We start from the raw sequence: 19,332 nt of genomic DNA on the forward strand, positions 1-19,332 counted from the left end.
TGAGGAATAAATGTTTCATCAATTAACACATCTTTTGTGTTAATTTGTGATCCAAGCAAGTGACATAGACAATGCAAAGCTGGTATATCAAAACACAGGAAACATAAGCAAGCTGAATTGACCACATCTCAACGGAAATATTTTAATTTCAAATCTACCATGAATGTTTTAAAGTTATCTTTGAAAGGAAAGTGAAAATATAAGCTTTTCTTGAAAAGTCTCAACCATTTTTTGTCTGGGATTGTAGCTATTTTCTGACACACTACAAATGTCTATATGGATACTCTTGAAAGAGCGAACAATTGTATTCAATAATGCATGTAGTCTAAGGAGAATCAACCCAGTTTGCATTTAGAATGCATCTTAATTCTTTCCACACTTACTCTTATTGGCTGTGAGTAGCCTGCTTTCACAATTCCTTGTCTTGGAACAATTGTTATCTGTTCCTTTCCTCCATAGGACAGTTTGAATGCCCCATTTTTGGATCCTCTGTTTAAAATGGCAATTTCTTGTCTTAATATTCTGCCATCAGCAATGACTGTTCCAAAGTCAACAGGGCCTGTAATTTCCATTGCTGGTTTTGGGGCTAAACTGCAATGAAAATTAAACATAAGATTTGATTGGAACATGTCCAGAAACATAATGATTAAAGAATTGATGTTTAAAAAGGCTTTGAAACACTTCGCAATATACTACTAAAAGCCTTTTCATCTGACACTCCTCAGAGTATAAAACATCAGAAAAAGATTCTGAAAGAACACAATGGAAAATATATATTATACCCAGTTGTGGATCAAAATAGGTCAATCAGAAAAATGCAAACACATGACCAGCATGGTTGTCAAATCAATGTTATGGGCCTATAGAAAAATTACCTCTGGAGTACAAGGAAAAACAAACTCTTTCTGTATACACAGTAGCAGAATTTTCATTTGTAACTAGATTAATTTAAAAAAAAGCTAGATAAAAAGACAACCGAACTCTGCCAAATGTCCGCTATTATTCAAATATGCTATACATACGCTATGAGTGGAACTTCAATAATTTCCTCATCAACCAAAAGTAAAATTTTTGAATCATGGTCCTCTTGCTGTTGACTGCAGAATTCAACCAAAGCAGACACTTCTAAACCGGGCGCAATTACTCTGTCTTGATTTTTGCAGTGTAACTGGAATTTCTGAAAAGAAGCAACATGATAATAATACGATTGAATGAAGCTTCAAAATGAATCAAATAAGTTGCAAAATAAAATAGGCACCAAAATATCACCTGATTAATGAAAACTAAAAGATGCAGAAATGATCATCAGAAACTAATCATGAGTTTGGGTTGGGACATCAGAATGAAAGGAGCATAGGTCAGTCTAGGAAAATCTCACTTTAACAGCATTTTCATACAACGGATACCCAAAATTGTTTTAATTTACAGTGTAATGGAGAAATTTTAGGGTTGTTCATGTTGATGTCAAGAGCAATTTGTATCAAAAACTGATAAGTTAAGAGTCTAACTTTTCAATCATCATTGTTTGTAAATATCTACAAACTATACTTTTTGAAATCTTTTTCTAGTAAAAAATCTTGGTATCTGGAATCAATTCCATGCAGTTTATGGCTGTACCCTTTGTTGGAAAATGAACAAATCCTCATAACAAAATATGAGAAAAACTGTTTCTCAAAAAAGAAGAGCTTGTAGCTGTCATAATTAATAATGTAGCTTCGATATACCTCAGAAGGTGGCGCTTGAAATCGAATCCGTCTGGAAACTTTCCCAAAATTTTGAATTGTTATCTGAGTTTGATAAACAACATCAGCATTAATGTCTTGAAATTCAACAACTGGTGGGTTTACTCGAATCCCCTCAATAACGACATCTGTCCCCATTTTTGTATCGTGAATCTAAGGCAACTTCAACTTTCGAAGACTGCCATAACACGATATTAGGCCCGATACAGCCTGCGTCTCTTCCTAGACAGCAAACAGCTTAAAACAAACGAATATTCAGGAACAGAACTACAGTTGTAACTTTCCTCTGAATTGCAAAACGTATCTACAAGGAACAACTCTTAATTAATAACGCTGGTCTAGCACTGTCCAGTGGTTGTGCGCGCCATTTTGTAAATTTACTTCTGTTGCCGTTACCATGGCATTGCCTTCGATTCGAAATGTTGCATGGGATATCATATCACGACGAGGTAAAACCAATGAGGTAAAAATTTACCTCATTGGGTAAAACAAATTAGAAAGTACATACATATCGTTGCGAGAAAACCTATAAAAAGACGACATTCCTTATAAATGTCAATGATAAAACCAACAAGGGATGCAAATCATGATTATTAAAAAGACTGATGCATTGGAATTCGCGAAGCTAAAATAGCATACAATGATCAGATATAGAAAAGGGGACTACTGAAAGATTTATACCTTTACTAAAAAAGAGGGGTTCTAAAAGAAGACCGAATTAAAGGAATTAAAAAATTTTTTTAACTGTGAATGAATTGAGCCCGCGGGGGGGGGGATACCTTAATATGTTTGCTGGTACGGGGACATGCCATTATTAAGGGGCACCTTTTTCTGAAAAGAATTAAATAAGGTTTGGGCGTCAACTTCTAAGTTAAATAGAAAATAACTTGACTGAATTAATAATCTATGATGATCTAAATGATTTGTCCTATCTGTATCCTTAAGATCTGGGCAGATGGATAAGTCAGAAAAGGTTTCTCATTCAAGTGGTGATTGGTTTCTCATTAATTATTGCGGTAAGAGGTTGATAGGTTCTAATGTTTGTTACCTATCAATAAATGCAACAAATTAGCGTTTATTGAGGAAGTTTTGCAAAAATCTATATGCACAAGACCTCGGACGAAAGGGGGCAGTCGAGGGGTTCATGGCCCCCAATTTTTTGTAAAATATTAGAGCTTTTTTCAAAATCTTTTGTTATGAGCGTTAAATTTTCCCTTGCCCCCTCCCTACTTTCAAACCTGTGTAGGAGCCCATGAAATGAAGTGGAGATATGAAGCTAAGTGGGGGTGGAAAAATTCTTTAAGTGGGGCAAGAAAAACCCTTTAAAAAATTTCAGCCGGGGGGGGGGTGTAGGGGGTGCGACACCCCTCCCCAATATTTCTGTCTCCTTCGGTAAATTTGGTTCCATTCGACCATTTTATGGTAATCAGCAGTAACAAATTAACGTCAAGATTTTACTTTATCTATCTCCTCAATATCAGTATTTATCTTCTTATCAGTAGCGTAGCGGGGGGAGGCCAGGGGAGCGGCCACTCAGAAAGTCAGTGTCGGAGAAACGTGCAAATTTGCAATAGAATCAGTACCTTAAAGGGGGACTTTATATTTCAGACAATATTTAAACGTTTTTAAAGACTGCAAACGACTGTAAGAAATATTCTGAAATGTATTTCAAGCTATTCTGAAGGGCGTCGTCGCAAAAATTTTCTGCTCGCTTCGCTCGCACAGGGACCCTCCTTTATAACTCTACAGAATGTTCAACAATATATCCCACGTTATAGCATTAAAATTGAAGAGTCTTTCATGTTCTTTAGACAATCCCGATGAAATAGAAACTAAAATGCTAAAGCGCTTCAATCCTTAAAAAAATTGGATTTTGAAATGCTTGTCGGAGATTTTGCTCCAAGGAGAACGGAATTAGTTTAAAACATTTGAATCCTGTTTGTTATTTTTAGATATTTGATTAAAACTGTGGAGAATCAGTTTTTACACGTAGTGCTTCCTCGCCTTACACAATTCAGAATGTAAGCGTTAGGTGAATTGTCTAGGAAATAGGCAGTTGTAGAATGGGGTCAGCCACAAAAAGCCAGATATGACGTTGAATAAAGCGAAATTACCACGCAAAAAAGCCATAGCTTTTCCAAACGCTTTTGCAAAATGGGGTGTTTTCCTAAATTCTTAAGGGTGTGGTCAGCAAACATTTTCTGCTCTTCGCCCCTCCAATCTTCCAAACCTGGCTACGCCACTGCTTCTTATCGTCTTTACCTTAAAGTTAAGAACGGAATTTTAAAAATGGGCGTTTCCCTAATTTACCATTGACCTGAAGAGTGTGGCACGAAAATTAGTGTCTATTACCCCCCCCCCCCAATCATTGTTGCTAAGATCCGCCTTTGGTCGCCAGATCGAAATAGCAGGTGCAAGCATTTTCTTAATTGAAGTTGGATTTAATAATGACATGAACTTAAGCTATTTGATTTTCTCCGATCCACTACTTTTTAGCTTTTGGGCCTGATAAATCAAACAGTGCCACTAAAAATTTTCTACTATTTTTGGCAATCTACAGAATATTAAATGTGTTGAAAATATCACAAGTATTCATTTTCTTCATTTTTTAACATATAATCTTTTAATCTAGTGTTCTTTTCTTCTACTCTTATGGGAAAGCCTAACCCAAATTTATTAAATACTCCCAGAATTCCATATCCATCCTTGAGGTCACATTTATTATGTTGAAAGATTCAAAGCCCTTCCGCTTACTGTTTTATTTTTCTCTTTTTTATACATCTTATCCACCCAGCAATAGCTACGGTCAAACGATAAAAATTACGGTAAAAATTTTAACAACAAGAAACCTTAGATAAAACAGAGGGTTCCTTTCCTCTGAAGAGGAACATAGAACATAGTCTTCGATCTATTTTCTGATGCTTTATACTCTGAAGACTGTCAGACAAAAAGCTTTAGCAAAATGTTACAAAATTTTTGCTTTTTTCAAAGCCATTTCTAAATTCTGTGCCACAAAAAGATTGGTTCCCTTCCTCTTTTTGCTAAGCTGAACATTTCAGATCTTAGGGACTGAAGGCTCTTGACAAAATGAAAACATATCATAACATAATCTTATCAATAAGATAAGAATTGCAGCTCCTTGGAAATTGAATGAAACTGTGGAGATATCTTGAAAATAGTCATAATTAACTGTATCAATCTGCGTTATTGAAAAACGTTATCTTTTACAATAAGTCGTTCTGTCTGCAATAACACAAGAGTAGGTGACTGTTGAATTTTCGAAAATCTTACAAAATTAATCATTCTGAAATTTGTAACATATTAGTAAAAATTGATTGTACAGCCATTGATTTGCTATGGTTAATCTTCCGTTAACATTTCCATGAAAACTGTTACGTCAGAAGGATCTTCTTTGCCTTTCAAAGCATCAACCAGCAAAATGAGAAGTGACTTTCTGCATAGCCAATCTAAAAAAACACATTGTGTTAAAACTGCATATTTTTCATAAAGGGGGCAACGATAATATCTAACATTACTGTTGTGCGGCGTCAGAGGTAAGAACAGAAAACTAACAAAAGTGTCTTTAGTTCTACAAAATCATTAAAAAACGGAAACAGAACGAAACAAACTCAAGTGTTTTTTGCCCGACATTCGTCAGCGTGAAAAATCTAAAAATTACAAAAAGCTGAATGGTAACCTATATCCAGATGCGAATCAAAAGCGTCGTCAGAAAATTGTCCTAGAAAATTTCAAGTTTTAACTCTGAGTTCATGCAAAGTACGAAGCTCCTCTTATGCATATGTTCTTAGATTACAGAAAGACATCTCTTTAGTAAATAGCTATATCTACGCATCATAAAATACACGATACGGAATGTTTGCCTTAATGCTGGCAAATATGAGTTAGGAAATCTACATTGAACAGTTTAAAAACAAATGCCAACTCACCCATTTTATTAGATAAAGTGATTTCTCTGTGTTCCACGGTGGCACTGAATTCTGGAAAATTACGCTTCAAGATGTTCTGGTACTTATCGCTTTTTAAAAGTTTGTATACAGAAACAAGGGCACTGGTATCTTGTAAATCTTCCTCCAGCATAAGCAGAGAACGAACCATATTTGAAGCCAGTGATGTTGTCTGCATGAACAGTTCTCCAACTTTTTCCGATGCATTCTTAAAATCATTTAAAGATCCCATCTTGAATTTTGGGAAAACTGAGGAAGAATGGAAAAGGGCGACGTCAGTCAATAGGTCAGCCATTTTTCCTCCTTGGGATGTAATCAAGCTACTCCATTCTGGATATAAAGTATTTATAGTTGAAAACATCTGAGATATTGCACTGATAGTTTCCAGATTAACGTTCTGACATCTCGACAGTTTTAGCAGCCAACAACATAAAAAATAATGCAGATCTTGAGCCTGTCCGCTAGGAAATGTTGCAATGATGTCTTTTGATGAATCTAACCAGCGTTTAGCAATGTTGACAGTTTGTTCGAGGACCTTCCGGATTTCTTCTTTATCTGGCTGTTTCTCCTCTCTCGTGAAATTATCCACATATTCAAGCAAAGATTTGATTTGATGCCAGGAGATGCAAACGCCCGCAGTCACAATCCCTCCTTCAACCGACAAACACCAGTTGAGAACATTTGTGATACTCAGCAATTGCTCCACTTTCAGATTTTGGCTTTAAAGAAGAAATTTATAAAAAAAGAGATGACGCGAAATCACTGCAATAATGCGAACCAACAAGTAAGTATAAATGAGTGAAAATAATAACATTATCAATAAAATTGAATAAGTAAGAGCGTTGATACTCGTACAATGGCTGCATACCATTCAATTTTTAAATGAAGATCATACAGATTTCCCTCTTTATCGGTTCAATTACAGAATTAAAAATTTACCATCAGCAAGGGGTAAATAAGAATTTATTCAAAGGGTTGAAAATGCTTCGGTACCGCAGGTCGATGTGAAAAATTTCAAAATTGTCATTTAAATGTTACACCTTTACGTTGCCTTTAAATTGTTATGCTAATGATTTAAGGCAACAAAAAGAAGATAAAATTTAGATCTTAGTTCCAACTTCTAAAAAATTACCAAAGTAGCTTAAATAGCTTAACATTGTGTGTTTATTAAACTGCTTTAACAGCAAGCTGTAGCTAGAGGCATGCTACCTCACAAAAGCTGTTCAAACACTGCCAACAGACGTTGGATATCAAAATTGAGAAAATGGGAAGAAATTAACCATTAAATAAGTAAGCATCTAAAACAGCGAAAATTAATCAATCAATCAGTCAATCACTCCCTTCTAATCAATTAATCAATGAAAATACCAACCTGCAATCATTGACTAATCGCATACAAAGCATTGCACATTCCGTTGTAAACTGCTGAGGCAAAGGGTTCTTAGTTTCCATCTCCCCGTCTTCAGTCAAAACCTCCAGGCCTTGTTTGAATGTTTTCAACAGATTATTTAGAACTTCAACTACAAAGTTAGTTTGGTCGTCCGAGCTGGAATGAAGGATTGCATGGAGCCATGACAATAAACCATTGCTCTTTATGAGATCAAACGCAGCCTGGTGGATCTGAGAGGCACCGATGATGACGTCACGTGTTGATTTCTGAAAGTAGAAATTACTAAAGTTCTTGAAACGAGAACACGGAAATGTTAATAAAAGTGTAAGTAAGAAACAAAATTGATAGATTTGCATTAACTGAATAAATTTATCACCAAGAACGTGCTTTCAAATTAAACAAATACCGAAAATAATTGTTCAATGTTAACGACAAGAGCCCTTAAATTGGTTATAAAAATCATAGAAAACACTAACGAATTTCAGTTAAGTAATCAATAAGTATTTCCGTTTTTGTATCCCGATTCTCGGTGGAACGGTTTTTGTTGTCTGAAACAAAACCACCTTTGACAAGAGCCGGCCTTGACGAGGCGAATGAGCCGTCGCTCTTACATTTCTATCTTGGTTTAGTACGGTTTCTAGCCACTTTTCCTTCGCCACTTTTCTTTCATAGAAAAATCGATTTGCAAACTCAGTCCAACTCAGTCATGAATTGACTTAATTTTTAAAGAGTCGCTTAAAAAAAGGCCAAATTTCACACCAATTTTTGACTTTCAGTTCAACGTTCCTGATTTCACCCTACGTTCAAATTCACTTTGAGACGAATGCCGTACTGATGTCCTCGAGTATAAAATATAACTAATTCGTTTCAAACTCATTTGACAAACGTAAACGGGGCCTAGGACTTAAAAGAAACCCACCTTCGCGGTGGCATCACACAGCGATGAATTATGCAGGCTCATTAACTGCTGGAACACATGATTCTTTTTGTATATGTAATAGTCAGCTGGTGTTCGCAGCCCAGCAGCCATGAGTTGAATAATCCAAGACCGTTCTGTGACGTATTCAAGATCTGAACTGTTTAACATTTGGGTGAGTAGAGGGACATTTCGCATGTCTAAAAATGGGCCTTTCAGAAGGAAATGATTCAGCCTTGGGTATAAATGCTGTTCTGAAAACAGAAAATGAGAAGATAATAGTTTTGTACAAAGAAAGGATATCTCAAAAGAACGTTCTTTGTGAATGCAGGATCAGCAATTCATCTGGGCATTCAAAATCCATTCATGATACCTCAAGAGAATAGAAAAAATTCTAGTACATTTTAAGAAATTATTTTCCTTGTTTTATATAGATTCAAATATATTGTCAATTGCAGCTTCAAAAAAGAAAAATTTGCAAAATTACCGAGCTAAAAGAACATTTTCAATTTATGTCCTATTTTACTCCAGCTTCTGTTCTGAATAAACAAAAGAAAGGCTTGTCAATATAATTATAGTTCTTAACAATATAAAATTCAATATACCTGGTCGAAGTAAAACTTGCAAGCAGCGTAGCACAAAAGTTGAAATAATTGAAGGGATGTATTGAGCTTCTTCGTTGATTCCATTCTTCAATGCTTCGAGCAAAATAACAATCTAGGGAAGATAAGAAAGATTGTACTTTATACGAAACATGGAAACAAACCGTTGCATGGAGAGTTCAAGTTCTTTTGATGCACCAAGGCGAAAAGTTTTTCAGCATTGAAATCGTGTTTCAGCTTAAAGCATGAACACTCTCTAAGTCTCATTTCAACTCTTCTGCTTTAAAAGAAGTTAGAAAACACCACCTCTTCAAAATGGAACCATTAAAAAACTTCCTCCTTCATCAGTTCAGTTGAATTGAACTTTTTGTCATTTTAAATCATCATCACCTAACTTCTAAGCTCTGATTAGTTTTGGACAAAAATGACACATTGAATTCCCTATAAAAACGCCAAGTATGGACATTGAATGCTTCCGCTTTCGTAAGCTTATTGCAGCAGCATAGCTTTAATGCTATTTTGGCAAAAAACACTCAGATCCACCAACTCCGATTCTTGTTGTCGTCTGACTCTTATTTTACATCAATAGGGTAAAACATCAAGGTAATAGTCAAACCTGGTTCTTCTCGACAAAGCGCGAACTTTGTAGTTGATTCATGAATCTGGCCATGATGTGACAAGCAGCTTTTCGGGTGAGGACAACCTGAGAAGACATCGCAGCTATGACAAACGCAAGACATCCACTGTCGATAAATTTGCGACAATCAACTTTGTAATCTGTCAAGAAAATGGAAACAAAAACATGAAATTTTATGATCTCCTATTGATGGATTCTCACAAGAAAGTGAAGCTGAAGGTATTGAAAAAATATTTTATGTCATGACTCGCTCCGTTTCGTCCTAACTCGCTAAACGACTACAATAATTTTCGTGAGGTCAACAGAAAAAAGCAGGGTATTGAACAGTGGCAGCATTAAACAGATTCAAAACAAAGCATCGTTGCTTGCTATACATAAAGATATACAATAGGTATGGAAGGTAATATATCATAAAATCGTTCACCAGATAGTCGAAGTCATTGACTTTCTTATAAAGTTATGGGACCATGAAAGATCCGGCCGTGATTGTTGATACTACACTACAAGAAAGCCAAGGTTAAGTGCCATTATGGGACTGCCGAAGATGTATGAAAATATACCAAGATTTTAGGATCATAAAATATTTACGGGAAAGTGGTCTTAAATTTTTGAAAAATGTTGACCAAGTTAGATGTAGCCACACAACAGCTGCGAGAAAACACCAAGATATCTCTAGAGTGTACCAGTAGTAAAGAAACCGAGAATTTGGCGACCAAAAAAACTTGGTATCAGAGTGGAGAGAATTTGTCTGTTTTTCATCTCACTGCGTTTACACCAAGGGACAGTAAAAACATGAAACTCGACATTGAGCAAGGTTTTGCAGCTCAAAATCCGTCCAGAGAAAATGTAATAGGCGTTTTGCATCAATACAGAAGAAAAAGTCACCTAAGTAAACGAAAACCATTTTTAACAAAGATTTATTTCCATACACAAAAGAAATTAAAGATTTGGCATAGCCAGAATCAAGTCCAATTTTTAACATCACTAAAAAGTCTGACTTCAAATGAAAAATGTTACAAACCATGATCCAAATGGTCGTCCAAAAACCAGAGAATCATTAATTGTAAGAATTTTCCAGGCCTAATACAAAATTCCTCAAGAATACACTGGCCAAATATATGGATCCATTTCAAGGAGGCTTTTTGCGGTTTCAAAAGTTTGCGGCTACCCGTCAAAATATTGAAATATGAAACTGTTAAAAGATGTTTGCCACTGTTATCTTTTTTAAACAAATGCTCTTAATATATTGAAGTTTTGATTGGTGGATGTTTTGCTTTCGACCAATTGCCATTTGCCACTTAAAAATAGAATTAATTTGCATAACAATAGCTTTCGGTCATGCATGCGCCATTTCTCCTCCTTCGAGGTGGTGCAATACTTTTGATACCCTAGTGTACAGTATAATCTTTAGTGCCGAAATCGTGTGCAACGTTGGTGAATCCTCTGGCCGCCAAACCTCTGCGAAGGCCACAATCTCTGTGTATACCTTCATTGTAACATGCTAGTATTTCTACTACTGGTCTGTTTCAAAATAGAGTTGTCAAGTGATGACGTCACATTAATATAGTTTTAAATTTTTGAAATTTGTTCCCATAACCTGAAAGAGCATCATGAAATAACTCTAAATCTGCAAATAAGTTAAAGGTATTAGGAAGAATATCCATTTAGCAAACTTTTGCAAACTCTATTGGCCATTTAGCAAACTCTATTGGCCATAGCGAATCCGATTTTTGACCAATTTAACTGATTTTGCATATATCGGGGTATTTCATGGTGTTCTTCTATGTCATGTGATCAAAATTCGAAAATTCTAAAAATAGTTTTTGTGACGTCACACTTGAGAACTCTATTGAAGGTCAGTGCTCCAAAGCAGGTATCATTTAACGCTGGGAGTTCGAAGGTATACATTAGAATATTACCTTGGCTTAGAAAGCGACTGAAAAGTGGTAATAGGAATCTTGGATCGTAAATATCTTCCCTTGTAGAAGTAAATGTCTCATTATCATCGCTTTCCTGCGAAAAGATGGAAGGAAAACAGGTTTGAACATAAATTTGATAACAAAGCAATTTATCGGAAGAGAGCATTAGCGAAATACTTTTTTCTGAACTCACACAAATTGAAGACAAGCTTAATGGGTAGTTGAACACTTCTGGTGCTGACTGTTGGAGTTAGCTAAACTAAAGTTAAGAGTTTCCTTTGTGATTCCTAATCGATGATCTAATGGCGGTGGCGGAAAAATCGCGATAAGCGATAATACCTGGTGCTGTAATAAATGAATATTATAATTAAATTATACTCAAAGAGTTTCAATTGCATTAAATCCTTCATAACCGAAAGTATAGAAAACAGTACATCAATCTAGTGTTTTGAAATCCAGTCTTAACATGGCGCCACATACCAAAAATTCAATTTCATAAGATTTCAAAAAGTACGAAGTTCGTAGACAACAGTTATTTTACACTAAATATTAGCCAATAATTTCCAAAATAAGATAACAAACGATTCTACATCTCATCTTTTGATGTTATCGATGGGCACTTGTAAAATATGTTCCTCTATTGCTAAATGTTAGCATCCATCGTACTTGGAATAAGCTATAACTCACCGTTACGTCAATCTCCAGTGGGAAATTAAAAGCCGATTTGAATAACATATTCCGATCCAGAGACTCAATCACATCCTTCATTTCAGTTTGACTGTACAAGGTTTGGCCTGAGTCAGAGTTATCTTTACGGCGTTCCAGTGCTTTCTTTCCCCATACCAGAGGTCTGGAAAATAATGATATCGGGATGACGTCAGTCGGTAATGTAAACAGCGAAATCTCTGATGTCAATACCAAGATCAGAAAAAGGAAGGGATGAAAAATGGCAAATGAAATGAAGACAGAAAAAGAACTACCGAGAAAATAAAACATAAACCATTTTTAGAGCAAAAGAAAATCCATACAGGGAAGAGAAAACAAACTAAACGAAGATCATTAAACAAGAAAACAATTCAATTCCATTGCAAATCAATAAAAGTTAACCACACAAAGGAAAAAATAATTTCAAAGAAGAAGGGTAAAGAGGTGTTACCTTAAAGACGAAACCGATATGCCATTCTCTTCGTAGAGCCGAAGCAAACGAAGAATTTTGCGATCTAAAGAAGAGAAACGATTAGGCGGCATAGTTGAAATACCGGCGCAATGGAGTTATGCACGAATAATTTTATTAGATAAAAATGACAAAGGTAGACAAAAAGGGGCCCATGTGAACAAGTTTAGAGCAGAGTAAAATCAGATAAAAAATATAGAGCAGACCAAAAAATACAAGAAACATTAGGAGGAAATAACACAAAATCGAACGCAACATTGTCGTCAGCTTCAAATTTGTCCCGATTAGGCCTATGCTTTACTGTGAAAGACTGGCTTCGTCGTAAAGCAAGCCTTTCCATAACATCGCTGTAGGCAGCACAGATTGTTTTCAACAGGCAGACTCAGGTCCACCGAGAGCAACACCGGGCACAGGGGCAGGCCTAATGCTTGGGCCTCCTACTAACCAAAGCAATAAACTGAAAAAGCGTAAAAAATAGATTTGAAAGGCATAGAATTCCCCTTTTTACTGTCAATTTGTTTTTATACAGCATTGTTAAACTTGACTAGTACAGAAATCATTTGTGGTTACCTTATCATAAAGATTCAAATAGAGTCAGTTTAATCACGAATGGACCCCTCTTTGCTTACAGGCCTGGGGGCAGTTGCCCCCTTGCCCCTCTCGTATGTCACGGGAAACCAAAGGAAATCAAATTCCTACTTGTCTTTCAGAAAGGTAAAGAAATAAAAGTGTTATTTCGCCTTTTTCCTTCATTCTGTTAAATCCAATTAGTTTAAATTTTGTCTTTGTCACATCTAGACTAGTTTATCTTAACCCGACCCTTCAAACCCCCCTCCACCCCAGGCGTTTGTCCTTTAACTGGTTTGCCCTAAGTTGATGTTTGTTTGCTGTACATTATGGTATCTTGTGACGTTCTTCTTTACGTTTTACTGGCACCCGTTTAACTAGAATATGCTCAATGCTGTTGGGTTCAGAATACTATAGTAATGCGTGTGGCTTAATAGCCTTTCTATTCTCTTGGTTGAACTAAGAGAATTAATGGGCTCGACCTTGCGTTGGTCTCAAGTGGAAACGTGGCCTCATGACTGACTTGTAATTCAGCAACTGTATTTACAATTCTTTGGGATGAAAATTTAGAATAGTATCAAACGGACATCTGCGAACAGCGATGGTGTTCATAGACCTCAAAAAAGCTTTTGACACCGTCGAACATGAAATTCTTCTTAAAAAGCTGACGAAGTATGGTATCATAGATCTTGAGAACACCTGGTTTGCATCTAATCTGGATAACAGAATACAATTCTGCAGAGTTAATGGGGTGTCCTCAAAGCTTTAAGATATAAATTGTGGGTTGCCACAAGGCTCTTGTCTTGATCCTCTTCTGTTTTTCATATACATTAATGATCTGTCATTTTCTCTCCAAAATAGTCAGGTTACCATGTATGCGGACGATACCACCATATCATATTCTTCCAATAACATCGATGATCTCAACGATAACCTAAATAGAGACTTGAACTGCCTGAAGCAGTGGCTTTGTGCAAATAATCTTCAAATGTTATTAAGACTCGAGCTATGGTTGTAGGATCTTAACCTAATCTTATAAAGATGTCTGAAGGAAAAGTTCAGTCCCCCTCCTTTGCTATAGATGACTCACAGATTGAGATTGTTGAGAAAACGAAGTACATGGGAATTCAGTTTGATCAACATATTGTTTGGGGTGAGCATACTAGATTCCTGCGTGCTAAGGTCTCTCGTACCATACCATAGGGTTTCTAAAGTATGCTAAGAAAATACCACCCCAAGAAATTCTTAGCCAAATATATAGTGGTATCGTTGAACCGTATTTCCGCCACTGTTGCTCTGTGTGGGGGATCTGTGGGAAATCCAGAAGACTGCAGAAGTTACAAAATCGCGCTGCCAGAGTTGTAACAAACAGTAGCTATGATGCACCTGCTGATGCCTTTACACAAAGGTTAAAGTGGCCAAATATTGCTGAAATCATAAAACAAGAGAAAGCGACGATCGTTTACAAATCCTTAAATGGTCTTGCACCAACATATCTCTCAAATATCTTTTCAAAGAACTCATCATGGGACACTGTCAACTTGAGAAACTCTAAAACCATTCTCATATCATGGTGCACATGTGTCGAACTTGCTTGATCCTGAGATTAAGCAAGCGCCCTCTTTAAATGCTTTAAACATCGACTTTAAAGCTTGTATGATGATTATGCTTTGATTTTAACTTTACTTTAGCATTGTAATGAAATTATTTATTTTCGTTTGTAGATTATTTTACATGCTAATTGTAGATTTTAATTTTCTCGCGGCCCCATGAAAAGCGGCCTTTGCCGGTAGCTCCCGTGAATGAAGAATGAAAAATGAAATAAAATAAAATGAAATGAAATGAAAGTGTAAAGATACGGGGAGCAACTAAACGGATTTTTTTTCAAATAAAAATTAGCGGAAGAGTCAAAATGCATTCGAAAATTATATCTCGACGCAAACAAAAATCGAACTGAACCTAAACAAGACCCGCTACTACTTTATTTCTAATCGAAAATTAGCTCCATGAACAAGTAATAGTGTGGCCTACCAGTGGATGATAGAGTACAGTGATATGCCGTTATTAGTACTGCCAGATGAGGCTTTTCAAATACATTCACGCCAAAATCAGCGACTGCTAATAGAAGGCCAACCAGTGCATCTAGAAAATGAAGAAAGAAAATACCTAAATACATCAATTGCCATTTTGTTGCATAGAAAATTAACATGGGATACGATCATGTTCTCCAAAATTGAAGCTGTTCTTAAAATTTGACTAAAAAGCAACAGGTTTATAAAAAAAATTCCAAAACGCTTGATTCATCTTCAGATAAAGCTGTATTTTGAATACTAAAGTAAGAAGGGATTCAGTTCAAGGTTTGTGTATTTGTTAGCCATGAAGATACCTTTGCTTTTGCCGTGAAGGTCTTCTTGAAAAAGAATTGAGAGGAACTGAGAATGACTTAGGACATATTGATAAATGTTTTCCAGCGTCAGAGACGATTGCCCATTGAAACTCTTCATAGAATACAAGAGATTCATTAGGTTCTTTACTGTCACCATGGACTCTGGATGGCCAATGCGACGCCTAAGAAAACATGAAATTTCAAAGTTAGCAACTATGAACAATTTGATGATTTGGTTTCTACAGATGACTGAGATCAATAAAAAAGAGAGAACATGAAGCTTAAAGCTATTCTTCTGGTATAAAACATGGACATTCGAGTCACATTGCTACTAAAATGTTTAAAATACACTCCCATCACAAATGTATTGCACCACCTTGTTTAAAATGGCGGTACATTTTATCAGCTTTTCAACCATACCAAACATTCGACAGGATGGTTGAATGAAATAGGAGCATTTTGTAGCAAACTTTGGCAGCAAATTCTTGAAAATTTTTCTGATGCAATAGAAAACATAGTTTAAAATGTATTGATTGTGCAACAAATTTTTGGAAAAAAGTGTCAAATGAGAGGCGAGTCGCTATGCAATACTTACAGGAAAGAGGACTTTAATTTACGAAAAATGTTTAAGTAAGTTGGATGCAGCCACACAAAAGCTGTGAGAAATTAAAATATTTCTCGAGGGTGTTTCGGTGGCAAAAAATTGAGAACAGGACTTCGAAAAAAACTGATGTTGGTGGGGAAAGACTTTGTCTGCTTCACTTCACGGCGTTTACGCTAAGGGACACTCAAGGAGATTAAAGTCGACGTCGAGCAAGGCTTTTCAGCTCGAAATCTCTGCAGACAAATCTTTAAACCTTTTGTGAAGAAAATGTTTATAAAAAAAACTTTGAATGTAAGAAGGATTCTCTATTTCATTTAGGGTTGATCTATCAAAATTAGCAAAAGGTGTTTTGATCACAAGGGATAAACATTGATGCACAAATAATGGAAAAGCTGTAAAAAAAATAATGTTTTAAAATATGTTTTGCATCATGAAATCGGACTTGTGCCTAATCAAGGATATGACAAGCCCCTTGCTGACACATGACACATGGTCACACATGATCAAAGCAAATATTAAGGGAAGGTACTTACTTGAGGCACGAAGGGAGCAGGGTTGACCAGTTCTTGATGACCTGTTCGAGAGTGTAGTCCTTCAACTTCGATATCGTTCCTTTCTGCAACGACTGCATTCAAAGACAATTGATAATTTCAACATTGGTAGAGTCATGCAAGGCAGATAGAATCAAGGAGTGACTTTATTGTGTTTATAAAGGAAAAATTCTTGTGATGAAACTATTTATATTTGTATTTTTCTTAGTAATATAAGTAAAACGCTTATATAAGTTATTTCTATTTTTATGACAGGACCCTAAAGAAGACAGCATTATTATCATGATGATTATCCTGTATAATCGTATAATTCGTATTATCATTATTATTCTTATCATAACTCTTAAAGTTATAAAGATGTTTCAAAATGACCAAAAATTGTACATAAAATTATAATTCAAAACGATTTAAAGTAAAAAAAAGCATTTCTAAAAACACAGAGTGGCCTGCATCACATTATATAATCATATTCATTTAATGATTAAAAATAAATCTTTACATCTTTACAGAAAAATGATGATTTCAAGAGAGGTTATGAAAATTCTAACCTAATCAGTGTTATAGTGAAACTTTTTTATTGTGATTTTTTAGTAAAAGATTCCAGAATTGCCCACTAACTAATTTGAATTCACTACTGATAGACAGAATTAGCCTTCTATCATTCAACACGTTTAAGACAAGATAAAAAGCCGTTTGAGAGCAGACTTAGATGGCTGGGTTTGAATTAGGCACCAAAACATCAAAATAAAGCGAAAGGTAGCAACAGTGATTGAAAAAGACCAGGTACTACTGGAAAAGATCCCAGCTCTTGGGCCTATTATTTCTAATCACTTTCTTGTATTTAGCTAATAAAGTAATATTGTCCTGACCCTACAACAGAAGATCGTGGCAGGCTCGTGCAAATATAATCGAATAATTCCATCGCGGGGCAACTGTCAATGAAGCCTGTTTGGGTTTCAAAAGATCTGACTTCGAAAATCTCTAAATGGGAGGAGCAGCTGACTTCAGGAAATAACTTCCATCTATTTAGGAAATAAGATTAACATTTCTTGTAGAACAAAATTGACGACCATTCCTGTAAATGGTTCTTCTTTAAACAACACAAGAGATCGGACTCTTCATAGGTAGGGGTCAGAGAAGGAAACAGACTTACATTGCAAAGTTTGTTTATACAGCCGCATATTGATTGTTCCAGTGATTCTTCAGAGTCTGCAACGAAAAATGGCTCGCAATAAAAATTATTTTTCATGCTTTTTCTTGGTGCATCTTGAATACAATATGTGATAATTGCAACCCAAGCAATTGAGAAAATTCTACACAGCAAACTACATAATTATTTTTGGAAAGCGTTATTTCGTTAGAGGTTGAAAGAAAAGTAGGAGGAAGAAAAATATTTTTTTCTAAAAAAACACGATAAAAACATAAAGGTTATTTCACATCTATTGAAAGTGCCTCTCTAACTAAACACAAATTACATCAGTGACTGGTTAAATCGTAATTCACAAAACATGATTCCAAAAGTTTCTGATTTCTTGCTTTGCAGCACTATCAAGAGTAAAGATTAATAGCCCTCAGACATTTCATTCAACAAATTATTAAACCTCCAAAGCCAGAAAATCGAATAAAAAAGATACAGTCCACCCCAACACACCCCCCCCCCCTTAGCATGGATGATTCAACAAATTCAATTAAGCAATTCCCTCATAATAAACCAGCCCACATGTGTAAGAAGATAAAACCAAAAAATAAAATCTAAACTGACAGATTAAAGAAAAATTCAGCGTATTGAATGAAAGGCTGTTGAATGAATTTACAAGCAATTACATTGAGAAGCTTCCTGCAAATTGACTCAGACATAATACAAAGTTTATATGACAAAGAAAGCTCCATTCATAATGATAGACTACAATTAGAAGATTAACCTACCTTTTAAAGACAGCGTGCGTTCCCATATTTTCATCAAATATATCAAAGCCTCCATAATCAGTTTTGACGCGCTTTTACTTGCTTCCTCTGGGACACAAACATCTTGAAATAACTGGATTTGATAGCTAAGATAGAATTAAACAAAAACATCATTAAAACCCTTAATTTCATCGTCCTCGTTAATATCTCATGGCTTGATTCTTGTTATCACCTCAAAATATAAGCCCTGTTTACACTACACAAACTAACCTGGGTTCGCCCTAGGTTAAAAGTAACCCCGGTCGAACCCTGATGCGTTTACACCGGAAACTTTGTAGTGTAAACGGAATCAAAGACGAACCTAGGTTAATTTGATATCGACGCATGCGTAACAAAGACAAATTGAAGGTAAGGATAAACAAAATGGCGGCAGTCGACGTGTTTCTGAATTTTACAAAATACAATAAATCCACTTTAAAAGCAATTATTTCCAGTACGGGCTTCGTACAATGAGAAAACTTTGCATTCACGCTTTGCTTTGTTTGCATTCGGCAACATTTCTGTCACTACGCATGCGTCCTGAAGAAACTAACCCAGGTTCGCCCCTGGTTTGCCTTTACACTAACTTTATCTAAACTAACCCAGGTTCGACCTAGGGCGAACCCACCTTTTTAGATGGGTTGACTAACCTGGGGCGAGCCTGGGTTAGTTTGCGTTTACACTTCAAAAAACTAACCTGGGTTAGTTTTAACCTGGGGCGAACCCAGGCTAGTTTGTGTAGTGTAAACAGGGCTTTAGTCACTGAACAACACTTAGGTTTCAAAATGTAGACGAAAATCTTTTGAAAATTTCGATCATAGAAAACGTTATAAAATCGATGAAAATCTACTTATCAGTTTGTCAATGATTAAAATCATAATACAATCAAACAAAAATCAATGAATCACTTTAATTATGACCCAAGATAAAATGCA

At 35.8% G+C, this 19,332-nt stretch overlaps 2 protein-coding genes across 3 annotated transcripts in view; both read right to left on the reverse strand.

Moving 5' to 3' along the window:
• Positions 1-2,132, reverse strand: part of LOC135685310 (cilia and flagella-associated protein 47) — a 36,098-nt gene extending 33,966 nt beyond the window's left edge. For both annotated transcript variants that reach the window (XM_065201212.2, XM_065201211.2), the window contains exons 1-3: positions 1,725-2,132; positions 1,023-1,177; positions 384-591 (exon numbers count right to left, since the gene is read on the reverse strand). In XM_065201212.2, coding sequence (XP_065057284.2) covers positions 384-591; positions 1,023-1,177; positions 1,725-1,880 — 519 coding nt within the window. In that variant the 5' untranslated portion in view covers positions 1,881-2,132. The remainder of the gene's footprint in view (positions 1-383; positions 592-1,022; positions 1,178-1,724) is intronic.
• A 1,965-nt stretch (positions 2,133-4,097) lies between these two features.
• Positions 4,098-19,332, reverse strand: part of LOC135685222 (nucleolar pre-ribosomal-associated protein 1) — a 35,872-nt gene continuing 20,637 nt past the window's right edge. The window contains exons 20-33 of the mRNA XM_065201071.2: positions 18,380-18,504; positions 17,607-17,662; positions 16,436-16,527; positions 15,299-15,480; positions 14,944-15,054; positions 12,328-12,391; positions 11,859-12,021; positions 11,172-11,265; positions 9,232-9,392; positions 8,619-8,730; positions 8,017-8,267; positions 7,080-7,363; positions 5,690-6,426; positions 4,098-5,209 (exon numbers count right to left, since the gene is read on the reverse strand). Of these exons, the coding sequence (XP_065057143.2) occupies positions 5,103-5,209; positions 5,690-6,426; positions 7,080-7,363; positions 8,017-8,267; positions 8,619-8,730; positions 9,232-9,392; positions 11,172-11,265; positions 11,859-12,021; positions 12,328-12,391; positions 14,944-15,054; positions 15,299-15,480; positions 16,436-16,527; positions 17,607-17,662; positions 18,380-18,504 (2,539 nt within the window). The 3' untranslated portion in view covers positions 4,098-5,102. The remainder of the gene's footprint in view (positions 5,210-5,689; positions 6,427-7,079; positions 7,364-8,016; positions 8,268-8,618; positions 8,731-9,231; positions 9,393-11,171; positions 11,266-11,858; positions 12,022-12,327; positions 12,392-14,943; positions 15,055-15,298; positions 15,481-16,435; positions 16,528-17,606; positions 17,663-18,379; positions 18,505-19,332) is intronic.

This window comes from Rhopilema esculentum, chromosome 15, assembly GCF_057945365.1.
Source record: "Rhopilema esculentum isolate cy_ngs chromosome 15, ASM5794536v1, whole genome shotgun sequence".
Taxonomy (NCBI): domain Eukaryota; kingdom Metazoa; phylum Cnidaria; class Scyphozoa; order Rhizostomeae; family Rhizostomatidae; genus Rhopilema; species Rhopilema esculentum.